The sequence below is a fragment of the Ictalurus punctatus genome, chromosome 22, assembly GCF_001660625.3.
Source record: "Ictalurus punctatus breed USDA103 chromosome 22, Coco_2.0, whole genome shotgun sequence".
Lineage (NCBI taxonomy): Eukaryota > Metazoa > Chordata > Actinopteri > Siluriformes > Ictaluridae > Ictalurus > Ictalurus punctatus.
The window spans coordinates 590,001-604,978 of NC_030437.2; the positions used below are offsets into that span (position 1 = coordinate 590,001).

The following is a 14,978-nucleotide window of genomic DNA, read 5'->3' on the forward strand; positions in this document are numbered from 1 at the left end:
AGAATGAATAGTGTTGGCGAAGTGTCTCACTCTGTAGGCAGTCGGCGTTGAGGAGCTCTTGGCACTTCTCGTGACACTTGACCCCGCACTCGGTGCACCTCATGCCCTGGCGCGCGATGCCCCACAGCAGCCCCTCGCACTCGTAGCAGTAGGTGGGCGTAGTGGCCGTCCACACCTCGAAGTTGTGCGGCGTGGTGCAGGAGATGGGGTAGATCAGCGCCTGCAGTGTTTTCTTATACACGTGACTCTTCTGTGAGGGAGGAAACAGGATGGGGGGGGGGGGGGGGTAGAGCAGAACGTGAGACCTCAGGGTAATTACCTAATGATTGTGTAGGTGGTGCGGAGGCGCTAAAAAAACACGTAACCGACGCAGAGATGCCTTCCAATTACCCCCCTGAGATTAATTATGTTACTGAGCAGTGTGAGACATGCTTACTCAGAGACACAGACGTGCGTCCTTATAGCTGGGACATAAATAAACAAACAAATAAATAAATCAACAGCGACAGTGATGACGGGGAAATCCTAGCAAGAGAAGGAAATAAAAACCTACAGCGTATGATGGTGCATGAGTTAGACTATTTTTCTCTTCTTCTTTTCATGTGTGTGTATGTGTGTGTGTGTGTGCTGAACAGTAAACAGCGACGCTCTTGAAAATCACACCTTCTTGTCTTCTATTGGCTCACACTACAGGAATTTCACGCGAAGCGATAGCAATCATAAACTGCAGCCTTACATCAGATAAACAGTGGATTAGTGAGAACAGGAGTGAAGGGCCAGCAGACCATGCTGTCCATACCTGTGTGTGTGTGTGTGTGTGTGTGTGTGTGTGTGTGTGTGTGTGTGTGTGTGTGTGTGTGTGTGTTACCAGCTCCTCGTCTTTGAGTGAGGGCCGAGACGCCAGCGAGTACGAGATGGCGGCTTTTCTGGACTGCACCAGGGACTGAGAAACAGATAGGAGAAAAGGAGAAGCGAGAGAGGAAAGAATATGAGGAGAGAGAGAAAAGAAGGCGGTGTGATTATAAGTGTGTGATCACCGACTTCATTCGCTCTTAAACAGAACCGATTTCAAAGCAGCATGAGCGTGAGAGAGTGCTGAGATTATACAAAACATCCTTTTGGAGCAGCAGCGTGGATTTATCTCTTCAGGGGAAAAGCAGCAATTCATATTTTCCTAAAGATCTTCACTCAGCATTACAGAGTAAACCACCACGTCTATACACGTTCACAAACACGTCAATACACCACCGCGTCTATACACGTTCACAAACACGTCAATACACCACCGCGTCTATACACGTTCACAAACACGTCAATACACCACCGCGTCTATACACGTTCACAAACACGTCAGTACACCACTGTGTTTATACACGTTCACAAACACGTCAGTACACCACCACGTCTATACACGTTCACAAACACGTCAGTACACCACCGCGTCTATACACGTTCACAAACACGTCAGTACACCACCACGTTTATACGCGTTCACAAACACGTCAGTACACCACCGCGTCTATACACGTTCACAAACACGTCAATACACCACCACGTCTATACACGTTCACAAACACGTCAGTACACCACCGCGTCTATACACGTTCACAAACACGTCAGTACACCACCGCGTCTATACACGTTCACAAACACGTCAATACACCACCGCGTCTATACACGTTCACAAACACGTCAGTACACCACCGCGTCTATACACGTTCACAAACACGTCAGTACACCACCGCGTCTATACACGTTCACAAACACGTCAATACACCACCGCGTCTATACACGTTCACAAACACGTCAATACACCACTGTGTTTATACACGTTCACAAACACGTCAATACACCACCGCGTCTATACACGTTCACAAACACGTCAATACACCACCGCGTCTATACGCGTTCACAAACACGTCAATACACCACCGCGTCTATACACGTTCACAAACACGTCAGTACACCACCGCGTCTATACACGTTCACAAACACGTCAATACACCACTGTGTTTATACACGTTCACAAACACGTCAATACACCACCGCGTCTATACACGTTCACAAACACGTCAATACACCACTGTGTTTATACACGTTCACAAACACGTCAATACACCACCGCGTCTATACGCGTTCACAAACACGTCAGTACACCACCGCGTCTATACACGTTCACAAACACGTCAATACACCACCGCGTCTATACGCGTTCACAAACACGTCAATACACCACCGCGTCTATACACGTTCACAAACACGTCAATACACCACTGTGTTTATACACGTTCACAAACACGTCAATACACCACTGCGTCTATACACGTTCACAAACACGTCAATACACCACCGCGTCTATACGCGTTCACAAACACGTCAGTACACCACTGTGTTTATACGTGTTCACAAACACGTCAGTACACCACTGTGTTTATACGCGTTCACAAACACGTCAGTACACCACTGTGTTTATACGTGTTCACAAACACGTCAATACACCACTGCGTCTATACACGTTCACAAACACGTCAGTACACCACCGCGTCTATACACGTTCACAAACACGTCAGTACACCACCGCGTCTATACACGTTCACAAACACGTCAGTACACCACTGCGTCTATACACGTTCACAAACACGTCAATACACCACCGCGTCTATACACGTTCACAAACACGTCAGTACACCACTGTGTTTATACGTGTTCACAAACAGGTCAGTACACCACTGCATCTATACGCGTTCACAAACACGTCAGTACACCACTGTGTTTATACGTGTTCACAAACACGTCAGTACACCACTGTGTTTATACGTGTTCACAAACACGTCAGTACACCACTGTGTTTATACGCGTTCACAAACACGTCAGTACACCACTGTGTTTATACGTGTTCACAAACACGTCAGTACACCACTGTGTTTATACGTGTTCACAAACAGGTCAGTACACCACTGTGTCTATACGCGTTCACAAACACGTCCGTCACGTCCTCTTTCTTCCTCCGGTTCTGAAGCAGCAGCAGGAGACCCTGCAGGCGTTTTTGTTCTGTGTGAGAAGGAAAAAAGTCTACTTTTGAATTGCTCAGGCTAGAAGCTTGTGTGTGTGTGTGTGTGCTGCTGAGTCACGACTGATGGCCGCATGCCTCAGTGTGGGTGCTGCTGTGCGTTTGTGTGATGCAGCACAGTTCACGTCTTCGAGTCACGCGCGGCGAGGTCCGCACATGTGGGCGCGAGACGAAGACCCGTCCTCACGCCTCCCGTAGACCTGCTGTAGAGCTTTCCGTCTGCTGTGAGGAGAAAGCAGCGGTGCCGGCGCTGGTCCAGTGCCGGTTGACTCGGTCCAACTCCATTTATCTCTGAACACTGTAAACAACGCTTACTCCTTCAGCCCTGAACGTCTTTCCGAGAAGATCCTCTGGCAGATTATTTGTTGCTAAACCTCGCCCCTACGTTCACACTCTGTCGCTCGTGGGCGTGGCCTGCACGAGCTCGCACGAGAAGCTAACTAGTTCAACACAAATTGGTGTCTATGACTTTCAATTGATCTTAAATGCACTAATGTTAAAGAAAACTCTGAGTCTTTTTCTACGTACCATCGCCTGGATATCACCGCAGCAGGAGAGGAGGAGGACGAGAAGGACAAAGAGAAATGGAAAAGTTTATTGTGTTATTATTATCAGAGGAATACTGATTCATACATCTTATATATAAGTAAACTAAACACGGAGAGATATTCCATGGTTTTATCCTTCATTAGTCTTTAGTGAAGTTCCATAAAAAGTTCAATAAGTTCAAATAAACATGAATAGTAAAGTTCTTACCACTTCGCTAACCAATGGGATTCGCTTCCTCCTGCGCAGATCAGGCATGCTGTCAATCCCGAAGATCCCGCCTCCTCCTCCTCCACTACAGAGAGAGAGAGACACTGCTCTAATGACCGACTTTCAATATTAAAATGTTGGGTTTAGGTTTAAACTCGAACATACTTTAAACGTTTCTGGAACATTGTTATTAAACATGAACTCTCCACATGACTCCTGTTTAAAGTGTCGCTCTGATACAGCTTTGGATCTGATACACTCCGTAACTGTCAATATTCCCTACCGAAATATTAAATCAGTAATACACTCTGTGTGTGTGTGTGTGTGTGTGTGTGATGAAGCGGGGGTTACTGTTAACACCCGGAGGTGATTGTTTTCCTACAACAGCACGTCCCCGAGGGTTTTCTTCCTCTTATACAACAACTTCCCAACAATGAGTATTTATTTATTACAGAACAACACGACACACTTTTATCTGTTTATCGTTACGTTTAAAACAGACAGGCAGAAGACAGAGAGACAGACAGACAGACAAAGTGCTACACATACAAACAGACAGACAGATAGCTAGAGAGAGAGACAGACAGACAGACAGATAGCTAGAGAGAGAGACAGACGGACAGAAAGATGGGCTAACAGACAGCCAAACAGACAGACAGACAGATAGCTAGAGAGAGAGACAGACGGACAGAAAGATGGGCTAACAGACAGCCAAACAGACAGACATGCAGGCAAACAAACAAAGAGAGATAGACGCAATGAGAGAGAGAGAGAGAGAGAGAAACACACAGACAAAGAAAAAACAGACAGACAGAGAGACAGACCAACAGATGGACAGACAGACAAACACCAACATATAAACAGACAGACAGAGAGACAGACAGGGAGCGAGAAAGTCAGATTAGCAGACAGACAGACAGACAGCTAAGCAGACAGACAGATCAGCAAACAGAGAGACAGACAGATAAGCAGATGGATGGAGAGACAGACAGACAGAGAGACAGACAGATAAACGGAAAGACAGACAGAAAAGCAGACAGACAGAGAGACAGACATAAGCAGACAGACAGAGAGACAGAGAGATAAACAGAATAACAGAGAGACAGACAGACAGAGAGAGAGACAGACAAGCAGAAAGAGAGACAGACAGATGAGCAGACAGATGGAGACACAGACTTTCAGACAAGCAAACAGACAGAGGTGGATAGATGGAAAGACAGATAATTAGACAGAGAGACAGACAGACAGACAGACAGACAGACAGACAGACAGATATAATACCCAGTACTGGTCCATGGCTGTAGGTTTGAGCCTCCATCATTAAAACTTTGTGTCTGTTTGGGAAAGAAAACATGATCTGTTACACTCACCAATCAGGACACTGAATCTCACACACACACACACACACACACACACACACACACACACACACACACACACACGCACTAAAACACAGGACAGTAGGAGAGACAGGAAATAAATGGCCTTGTTGTTTGGGTGATTGAGTTTTGAATGTAAATAAAATCAGCAGATTTTCACACCCTGAGGACTGAGAGTTCAGGATTGTTAAAGAAAACACTGTACACTATTACCTGGACGTGAACTGAGCGTGACCACAACGTTATCATGTGCAATATGTAGCACTGTCTCAAATAAATATCTGTTTAAGTCTGTATTGTGTGAGTGTTTGACTCATTAAGTCTCCAACATCAAACCCAAAGCTCCAGACATCTGGATAACTTCAGGTTCTTCCTCCTGCCATAATGTTCTGGACTCTGATTTACCGCTTGTTTCCTACGCTGCCTTTCTCAACACTCTTTCTCAGCACTCTTTCTCAGCACTCTTTGTCTTTCTCACCACTCTTTCTCTTTCTCACCACTCTTTCTCTTTCTCACCACTCTTTCTCTTTCTCCCACAGGAAACAGCGGGTCAGTGACTTAAAGTGCCGAAAAGACGTGCGACACTGAATACACGCTGAGGTTCTAATGGCTCTCGAAGACAAGAGAGGACAAATACGAGCGAGGATAATAATCCCGTCATCACGAGGAGGCAGATGAAAGGCATTCACAGAGACGCTATCAAACATCTGCAGCGCTTTGTTTCTTTAAAATGACTTCAAACATCACCTGATCTTCATCCTGACTCCCATCTGCAATCAAACACACAAACACACATCAACTAGAGAGATGAGCAGAATTAATCAGACATTAAACAAACATTCAGAGAGAGAGAGAGAGACAAAGAGAGAGAGAGAGTGAGAGAGAGTGAGAGAGGGGGAGAGAGAGAGAGCGAAAGCGAGAGTGAGAGAGAGAGAGCGAGAGCAAGAGAGGGAGAGAAAGAGAGGGATAGAGGGTGAGAGAGAGATTGAGAGTGACAGGGAGAGAGAGGGAGAGAGAGAGAGAGAGGGAGAGAGAGAGAGAGAGAGAGTGAGAGGGAGAGTGAGAGGGAGTGGGAGAGAGACAAAGAGAGAGAGAGAAAGGGAGAGAGAGAGAGAGGGAGAGAGTGAGAGAGAGGGGGAGGGAGAGAGAGGGGGAGAGAGCGTGAGAGAGGAGGAGAGAGTGTGAAAGAGAGAGAGAGAGCGGGGGGAAGAGAGAGGTGGAGGGAGAGAGAGGGGGAGGGAGAGAGAGGTGGGGAGAGAGAGCGAGAGAGGAGGAGAGAGAGTGAGAGAGAGAGAGAGAGAGTGGGGGGAGAGAGAGTGGGGGGAGAGAGAGAGAGGGAGAGAGAGGGGGAGCGAGAGCGAGAGAGAGCGTGGACGTGAGTTTCAAGGAATTTTCTATTGATTCTTCAACTCTCGAGATCATAAAAGTTTCATGGAGATGTATAATTCATTTCATATCACAGTCCTCATTAATTTCTTCCTCCTCCTCTTTTTGGTCAGATCTGTTCTCAGCGAGAGTAATTAATTTGCCCTGAGTGTAGGAATCAGTGGGTGATATAACCACAACAAAGAATTTACTCAGAAAGATCTAAAACTACACACGTCTTATCCGTCTCTGTCTCGTATACAGTAATATCAACAATTCATGATATTACTGGCACTCATAACTGGAAAAAAAACAAGATCTTGGGTTGACCGTGGTTACCTGGGTTGAAATCACCTTCAGAGAACGAGAACATGGTCGCCATGCCGAGGCGTCTTCTGCTCTCGCGCTTCTCTCTAAGGATCTGCTGGAAGGTTCTCAGGCACTTCAGCCTACGAACATCTCTCTCGCTCAGTTCTACAGGGTGGTCTCCTTCTTGTTCACCATCCTCTGCTTGTTCTCCTGTGGGTTCCTTCGAGGTTTCTCTCGTGTCCTCCTCTGCAGACTCGGTGCTCAGGGACTCAGGGTGGGTGGCCATAGCCGCGTGCAATGTTGTATCACTAGAGAGCTCCGGTTCTGATGAAATAATCGTTTCCAACGTTTCTACAGTCTGTACACTGCTCTTGACAGACTCTGGTGTGGTGTCACAAGGATTTGATGAGGTCGAGATGGACTCGTTTGGCTCCACGTGGTCAGGATCAGGTGTGCAGCCTTGAGACGGCACAGAAGTGTTTGCGTTGGAAATTTCTGCTTGAAGAGCCTCAACACAAGGTGATTCCATCTGAGGAACTTCCTCCCTGGATGACTCATCGGTATCCAGCAAGTCTTCCCCTGCTTGAGGCTCACTCGAGGGATCAGCTTTATCCACTAATGAGGTTGCACCACCTGTCTCTAGCTTCTTTAGCGCCATTTTCAGTGCAGATTTGAAATCCAGCACTGCCCTTCCAAACTTCTTAACATTAAACCCTACGTTGTTGCTTTGGTCAGTATCCAGCTCCTGCTGAAGAACATATTCACGGGAGCTTGTTGGATGTTGCCGTTTCACCGGGACAAAGGCATTCACTGTAGACTCCATATTCAAAGCAATGTGTGTGCACATCTCAGCTGAGGAACATGTAATATCTTCTTTACAATCAGCAGCAGTAAATTTATGACTTGGTGGTGACGTTTGTGCTGTTTGATCACCACCTACAAAGTGTCTGCACTCCACAGCTGAGTCCTCAGGATGTCCATCCACCTTGCATGGATTTGGTTGACTTCTATGTCTACACCACTCGTCTCTACTACATGTGCTAGCAGGAGAATTGTAGTGCGGATTGGAAGAGATTGCAATGTGCTCTGAAGCTGATTCCTCCAGTTCAGTATGAGCAGCTTCATCTCTCAGAAGGTCCCAGGTATCTACGTCTCCAGTGCCTTCTTCAAAACTGCCTTGTCTGGAGTATGGATCTCCTTCACTCCATCTCGTCTCCCCACTCCCACTGTGTACCAAGCCTGTTTGATCCCAGGTCTGTACCTCATCTCTAGTGTGCACCCTTCCAGAAGAAGGTCTGTCCTGGTCAGATTCGGACTTGGAACTCTGACCTGAGGAAACGGAGCTAGTACTGAGACAGTCCTGGCCATCTTGGTGTTCAGGGTATCCAAGGCTTTGCTTCCTTCTTACGGTGCTTGGGGGTATATCTGAGCTCTGTACAGGCATACCACGCCCAAATGGATTATGGACAGTATCATTAGTACTGGTGAAGTTAGGTAGAGCTCTACAGGCGTCTCTTTCAAGCCTCAGGGGACACGTTTGTTTGCGTGAGGACACTTTATACCCTGCTTGCATACCACAGCACATACATTCTACAGTATGGAGTTTGTCACAGGTTTTGCCGAAAGGACTGTCAGATTGCTGATCGTGCTTGGACCCCGCACCAGGCCATTTCTCCACACGAGACCTGGTACCTGAGCGAATGCCTTCAATTTCCATTAAAACTGCATCCACACAGCTGGACACTTCTTCAACAGACCCATGGACAGAAGACAGGTACTCCCTTAGATCTGAAATTTCCTCCTGGATTTTATTGATGCCCTTTAGTTCCTTTAGTATATGCTCAATAATGGCACTCGATTCCTCCTCTTGATCTACGTCCTCGTCTTCTTCCACAATCTTCTCCTGCATCACCATGTTAAACCGGTAAAGCAAATCTTTCTGACACGTCGAAGTCCCACCAGCAAGCCCCCTGCCGAACGCAAACCCTGGTCCGTTGACATCTTGAGTTCCGTGTAACTCTGTTGGATCGATGTGCTGCAAGGTGCAAGGGATTCGTATACCTCCTTCTTGGTTCAACTCGACCTCTCCTACACAGCAAGCTCCAGCAACACTGTCGTGTTTTTTCCCATTTGGGACTGGCGGAAGGTTGCAGACCTCGACTGAAGCCGTTCCCCTCCTGTAGCAGCCCTGCACCTTTTGCAAATCCTCGGGCTCTTCTTGATCTTCCTCTTCGATTCCTCCGTAGTAAAGTTCCGAAGCTGGGACAGAGAGATCAGCCGAGCCCTGTAGGAGACGGTGGATTTTCCCACGTAGCATGATGGCCACTCGGGGGTTCTGCTGCCTCCTCTTGTGCACCACGGGCTTGTTCTTGGGTCGGCCGTACTGTGGGGCCCCGCTCCCGTCCTGGCCGTTGTGGCGGTTGCGCGAGAACATTTTTTAACCAGATGGATGCTGGGGCACCTAAAAGGTCCTCCCAATTCCAGTGCTGAGAGAACAAGTCACATTACTTAAAGTTCCAACAACGTAGAAACGTACAAATCAGCTGATAGCAGCTTGTGACGATTAGTCCGTGTCTGAGGGAGACAAAAGAAGCGCATTTAAAAGTCAGAACTGCACATTCATTGTACATTATGGGTGTTACAGTTTCATGGTACGTCACGGAGTAAGATCAGACGGTTACCTCGACGCCTTTTTTCAAAATACAAGATAAAGTGCTTTTCCGTCTGCCACCGTCTACAAATCACCAGCCTACCAACGCCTGATTCTTCATTCCTTTCTTCTCTTATCGAAAGATGGATTCATTTCATGCACCTTATCCCAATTCTAGTGTTATCGCGGCACTATTTAGCATTCAGCCTGTACGTTTCATGCCTTCTTTTCACAAGAGGTGTGTTCATATGCTGTTTGGCAGTCTGCTCACTAATGGGAAGCATATGCCACAGCATGGATGAATCAATGGGTCTGACATACTGTATACTCACTGCCAAGACACCAAATGCCAAATCGATGCTGAAAAGTCAGATGACTAAGCATTATATTTAAACTTTTCTGTTGTCATGGTAACCATACTTGTGTACACACACGCACACACACAAAGGCAAAATATTGAGACAGAAATAGTACACGGTGCCTTCTCTCAGAGTACGAACTCCATTTGCTTATACACAACGAGACTGATTTTATTAATACCCGGTAGCTCATAAGTCATATTTCGCTAATCAATGGGTGCATCAGACTGGCAGACAGTGGACCTCACAGTGTTCCTTACCTGTACGTTCCAGGTTGAAATCATGTGCGAGTAAGACTCCGCCCTCTTGTGTGTGTGTAATAGTGCTTCGGTTAGTAATTACACCTGAGATCTGAACACGGCTGTACGTACACTCCGTGCTCGACTCGACTCTGAATACGGCTCTGACAGGAACTATAAACGTTGCGAGATTTTAATTTCAAGGATGTAATGTGTGTGTGTGTGTGTGTGTGTCAAAGAGGATGTAGTAGAAATGCACATAAAGCTAGAGGCTCATAAAGACTCATCTGGCACACTGAGTTGAACACAAATAGAAAATAATGGCCATCAAACAACAACTGCTATGTACCGGTAACACACATCATACACACACACACACACACACACACACACACACACACACACACACACACACACACACTGTCACAGCAGACGCCAAATCTCCACTCAGACATACAGCAATCACTGAATATTTCTCCTTCTCACACATCATTCAATCTGGAGAACAGTTCTCATCTGGGAGGCTGTAGAGGCTTAAATACACCATCTCTATCTCACTCACACACACACACACACACTCACACTCACACACTCACACACTCACACATTTCCAGACTGACATCTCTAATAGAATCCAGCTGATAGGTTCAGTTTCTGACAGAATGGAGACAGGGCTTCAGAGAACACACACACACACACACACACTCAGATAAACAAGAGACTTTAGGAACTATTAGACTAGAATATTCCTCTTGACTCCATGGCAACATCAGACAGAAAGCAGCACACATCACCGAACAGAGGAGCGAAACATCACGCATCACACAAACGCAGAGATTCCTCAAGTAAATGTTATTTAATTGACTGTGTTTTACTTTATTAAGCAATTAATAAGCACCGTGTCACGTAACGGTACGTGTCACGTGACCTACACGTGACCGTATTCGCTCTGCGCGGTTCTGGTTAAAGTTATCACTCCCAGTTAGCCTTACTGGGTGAAGTATGGAGAGCAAGCAGATTTGTCAGAAGATGCAATTTCACATGTGAGTTGTTTTTCATGCGCATGCTGGAGCTCTGTGATCACCGACACTGAGAGACGATGGTCTCTTCATGGAGTCGGCCGTATTTGACGGATGTTTATTCATTGTATCGTGCGCAGACTGACATCATCTGAACCGTGACGTCTCGTAATATCAGGGAACGCAAACCGTTGCCGTGCCACATACTCGATGTAAGTGATATATATATATTTATATAAGTGTGGAGGTATGGACGTGTCACGGTAAACACCGAGCCCTTTCCACCGTGCATGCCGCTTTCAGACTCCGCAGACACGGGAGCCGTCGCCATGGAAACCTCGTGCTACCTGGGAGCAGGTAGCCTTAATCGGTTCTGTAGATATGTCACCATAAACACACCAATTAACAGTGTTGTGGTTACACGGCTACATCTCCTCATCGCTGTCGCTCTCTCGAAGAGGCGGAGTTTACCGTGAAGGAAGTCACGACATTCCTGGCTACAGAGCTGCGTCTTCTCCTGCGTCTAAAAAAAACAACTTTCTTTTTGACTGCATCACTGCAGATTCACAGGGCGGGACAAACATATATAATAATATACGCGTATATAAAGTCACGTGACCTTACAGTTCCTCTCCCTCGTACGTGGAGATGCTGAAAGTTTGGTTGGAGTGACCGCCTTCATTCTGTCCGTAGATGATCTCTCTACCGAGACGAGACAGCTGACAAAACTAACGTGTAATTAAATAAAGCAGGAGAAGGACCGGGTTGCGGTTAAGACACCCGTCTCTGAACTCCGTGTAGCAGAAACTTCAGCGGATTTCGGGAATATTTGAAATATTTTTTTTGTGGGATAAACAGCAGAGAATAAAAGTCAGATCAGACTGACAGGCAGAGACGAGAAGACTGCAGGGACGTAATGGAACATAATGAGAAGGGTAGTGATGCTGTGATGGTGTCCACAGCTTTCACTGCCCTCTCTCTCTCTCTCTCCCTCTCCTTGGCGTTTCTCCACACAGAGAGAAGATCCTGGTGTATAAATGCTGAGCCGAGCGTTCACTACACGCGGCGTGGCATTTTCAACTGCATGTCAGAACAAAAAGCCCTTTGTTCGATGTGTCAAGCTGTCAGATCATTTCCTCAAGGGCACAGAGACACGGTTCCCCTCAAGGTTCCTGCAAACCCTGAGGAGACCGGGGCAGCGTACGTCACACGTCCTTCCACCGCGTATATCTATGTATATATACATAGAATAAAATAAAACAATTATTACATGATGAACTGATATCCAGAAGCACACAAGCTTCATGCTAAGCTACTAAGCTAGCTAATGCTGCTAACTGTGGTTGCCATGGCAATATTATGTTTTGAAAGATTTGCCTGAGTCTGTAATAAAACTGCAAAGCACAGTCGTAACGAACATGAGCTGTTTTATGCTGTTAGCATGCTGGCCAGCTGTGTTAGCTAGTGTTAGTGATTTTAGGCTGTTTGGGATGGCAGGGGGACGTGGGGGTGTGTCCACATTTACATATTCATGTTTATGCATGTTTAGGGTATTTTAATGGAGGTAAAACGTAGAAATGTTCCTCAGACACGTTGAGCTGTTTTATGCACGATTTAATATTCTATACGGACAGCCAGCTAACCACAGATAACACACTGGAGGCAGACAGACAGACAGACAGACAGGCAGAGAGACAGACAGGCAGACAGACCCCTCAATTGGTAAATGATACAGGATGTAAATGGGGATAATTGTGCAGTGCGACATAAAGTTCTCACAGTAACTGCTGAAAATAGGCCTCTGTCTCACTCTCTGTCTGTCTTTCTCTGTCTGTGTCTCTGTCTGCTTCTGTCTCTCTCTCTCTCTGTCTGTCTTTCTCTGTCTGTGTCTCTGTCTGTTTCTGTCTCACTCTCTGTCTGTCTTTGTCTGTGTCTCTGTCTGCTTCTGTCTCTCTCTCTCTGTCTGTCTTTCTCTGTCTGTGTCTCTGTCTGCTTCTGTCTCTCTCTCTCTGTCTGTCTGTCTCTTTTTCTTCTGTCTTTATCCATCTGTCTCTCTCTTTCTGGCTGACTCACTAGTGTCACTCTGTCTCTCTGCCTCACTCTCTGTCTGTCTGTCTGTCTGTTTTTCTCTCTTTCTCTCTCTCTTTCTCTCTCTCCCTCACACACACACACACACACACACACACACACACACACACACACACACACACACAGCTATTAGACAGTGTTGGATATATGTCTGTGTCTGAAGTGCACTTTGTGTCATTACATTTATTAGTGTGCTCTTTCACTCTGTTTAGTCTTTTTGTCTATATATACATATATAGGGTGTGTGTGTGTGTTTGTGTGTGTGTATGTGGTGTGTGTGTGTGTGTGTGTGTGTGTGTGTGTGTGGTGTGTGTGTGTGTGCATGTGGTGTGTGTGTGTGTGCGTGGTGTGTGTGTGTGTGTGTGTGTGGTGTGGTGTGTGTGTGTGTGGTGTGGTGTGTGTGTGTGTGTGTGTGTATGTGTTGTGTGTGTGTGTATGTGGTGTGTGTGTGTGTATGTGGTGTGTGTGTGTGCATGTGGTGTGTGTGTGTGTGTGGTGTGTGTGTGTGTATGTGGTGTGTGTGTGTGTGTGCATGTGGTGTGTGTGTGTGTGTGTGTGTGTGGTGTGTGTGTGTGTGTGGTGTGGTGTGTGTGTGTGTGTGTGTGTGTGTGTGTGTGTGTGTGTCCGCACGCGTGGGGCTTGGTAAATTAAATCAGCAGTAATGGTACACTTTTCTACTGCACTGCCTCCTGCTGTATCCAACCAGACACACACACACTCACACACACTCACACACACTCACACACACACACACACTCACACACACTCACACACACTCACACACACTCACACACACTCACACACACTCACACACACTCACACACAGGTCTTGGGTAACAGTTTATTGGGTAAGAATGGCAATGTATCTGCAATAATAACTGCATGAGAATGTTGGATTTGCAGCCTCCGTGTTTTAGAGGAACCGCAGGAGACTGAACACGTCTACACACAAACTCAGACGTCTGATAAGAGAGGAAAGGAAATCCAACATGCTGCCCCGCTGTCTCTCATCTCATTGGTCGATAAATCGCATGATGTTAGTCGTTCATTTAAAGCTCAGTGCACTCAGGCTAGTCATCCGACACCGCCGCTCTTTCTCAGTCTGATGTTCAGTACTTAAAGAGAGGTCCGCGTCTGGAGTCTGTCACGTCATTATCACTACACTCCTCTCAGAACACTGACAGGCGGAAAACACACACGTGTTCCTCTGAACAGAACAGGTCGTCGGGTCTTCCTGCAGACGTTACACACAGACGTTACACGCAGACGTCACACGCAGACGTTACACGCAGACGTCACACGCAGACGTTACACACAGACGTTACACGCAGACGTTACACACAGACGTCACACGCAGACGTTACACGCAGACGTTACGCAGATGTAACATGCAGACATTACACAGACATTACATGCAGACGTTACACGCAGACGTTACACACAGATGTTATACACAGATGTTACACACAGACGTTACACGCAGACGTTACACACAGATGTTATACACAGACGTTACACACAGACGTTACGCAGACGTAACATGCAGACGTTACACAGACATTACACGCAGACGTTATACGCAGACGTTACACACAGATGTTATACACAGACGTAACACACAGACGTTACACAGACATTACACAGATGTTACACACAGATGTTATACGCAGACGTAACACACAGACATTACACAGATGTTACACACAGACGTTACAGACATTACATGCAGACGTTACATGCAGAC

The 14,978-nt window shown here is 46.5% G+C and overlaps 1 protein-coding gene across 1 annotated transcript in view; it reads right to left on the minus strand.

Annotated features, from left to right (window-relative positions):
- The window catches only part of LOC108255548 (protein unc-13 homolog B), a 28,026-nt gene extending 18,301 nt beyond the window's left edge, over window positions 1–9,725 (minus strand). The window contains exons 1-6 of the mRNA XM_053674526.1: window positions 6,910–9,725; window positions 5,953–5,975; window positions 5,108–5,160; window positions 3,827–3,911; window positions 869–943; window positions 31–250 (exon numbers count right to left, since the gene is read on the minus strand). Coding sequence (XP_053530501.1) covers window positions 31–250; window positions 869–943; window positions 3,827–3,911; window positions 5,108–5,160; window positions 5,953–5,975; window positions 6,910–9,313 — 2,860 coding nt within the window. The 5' untranslated portion in view covers window positions 9,314–9,725. The remainder of the gene's footprint in view (window positions 1–30; window positions 251–868; window positions 944–3,826; window positions 3,912–5,107; window positions 5,161–5,952; window positions 5,976–6,909) is intronic.
- Between the last annotated feature and the right edge of the window lie 5,253 nt (window positions 9,726–14,978).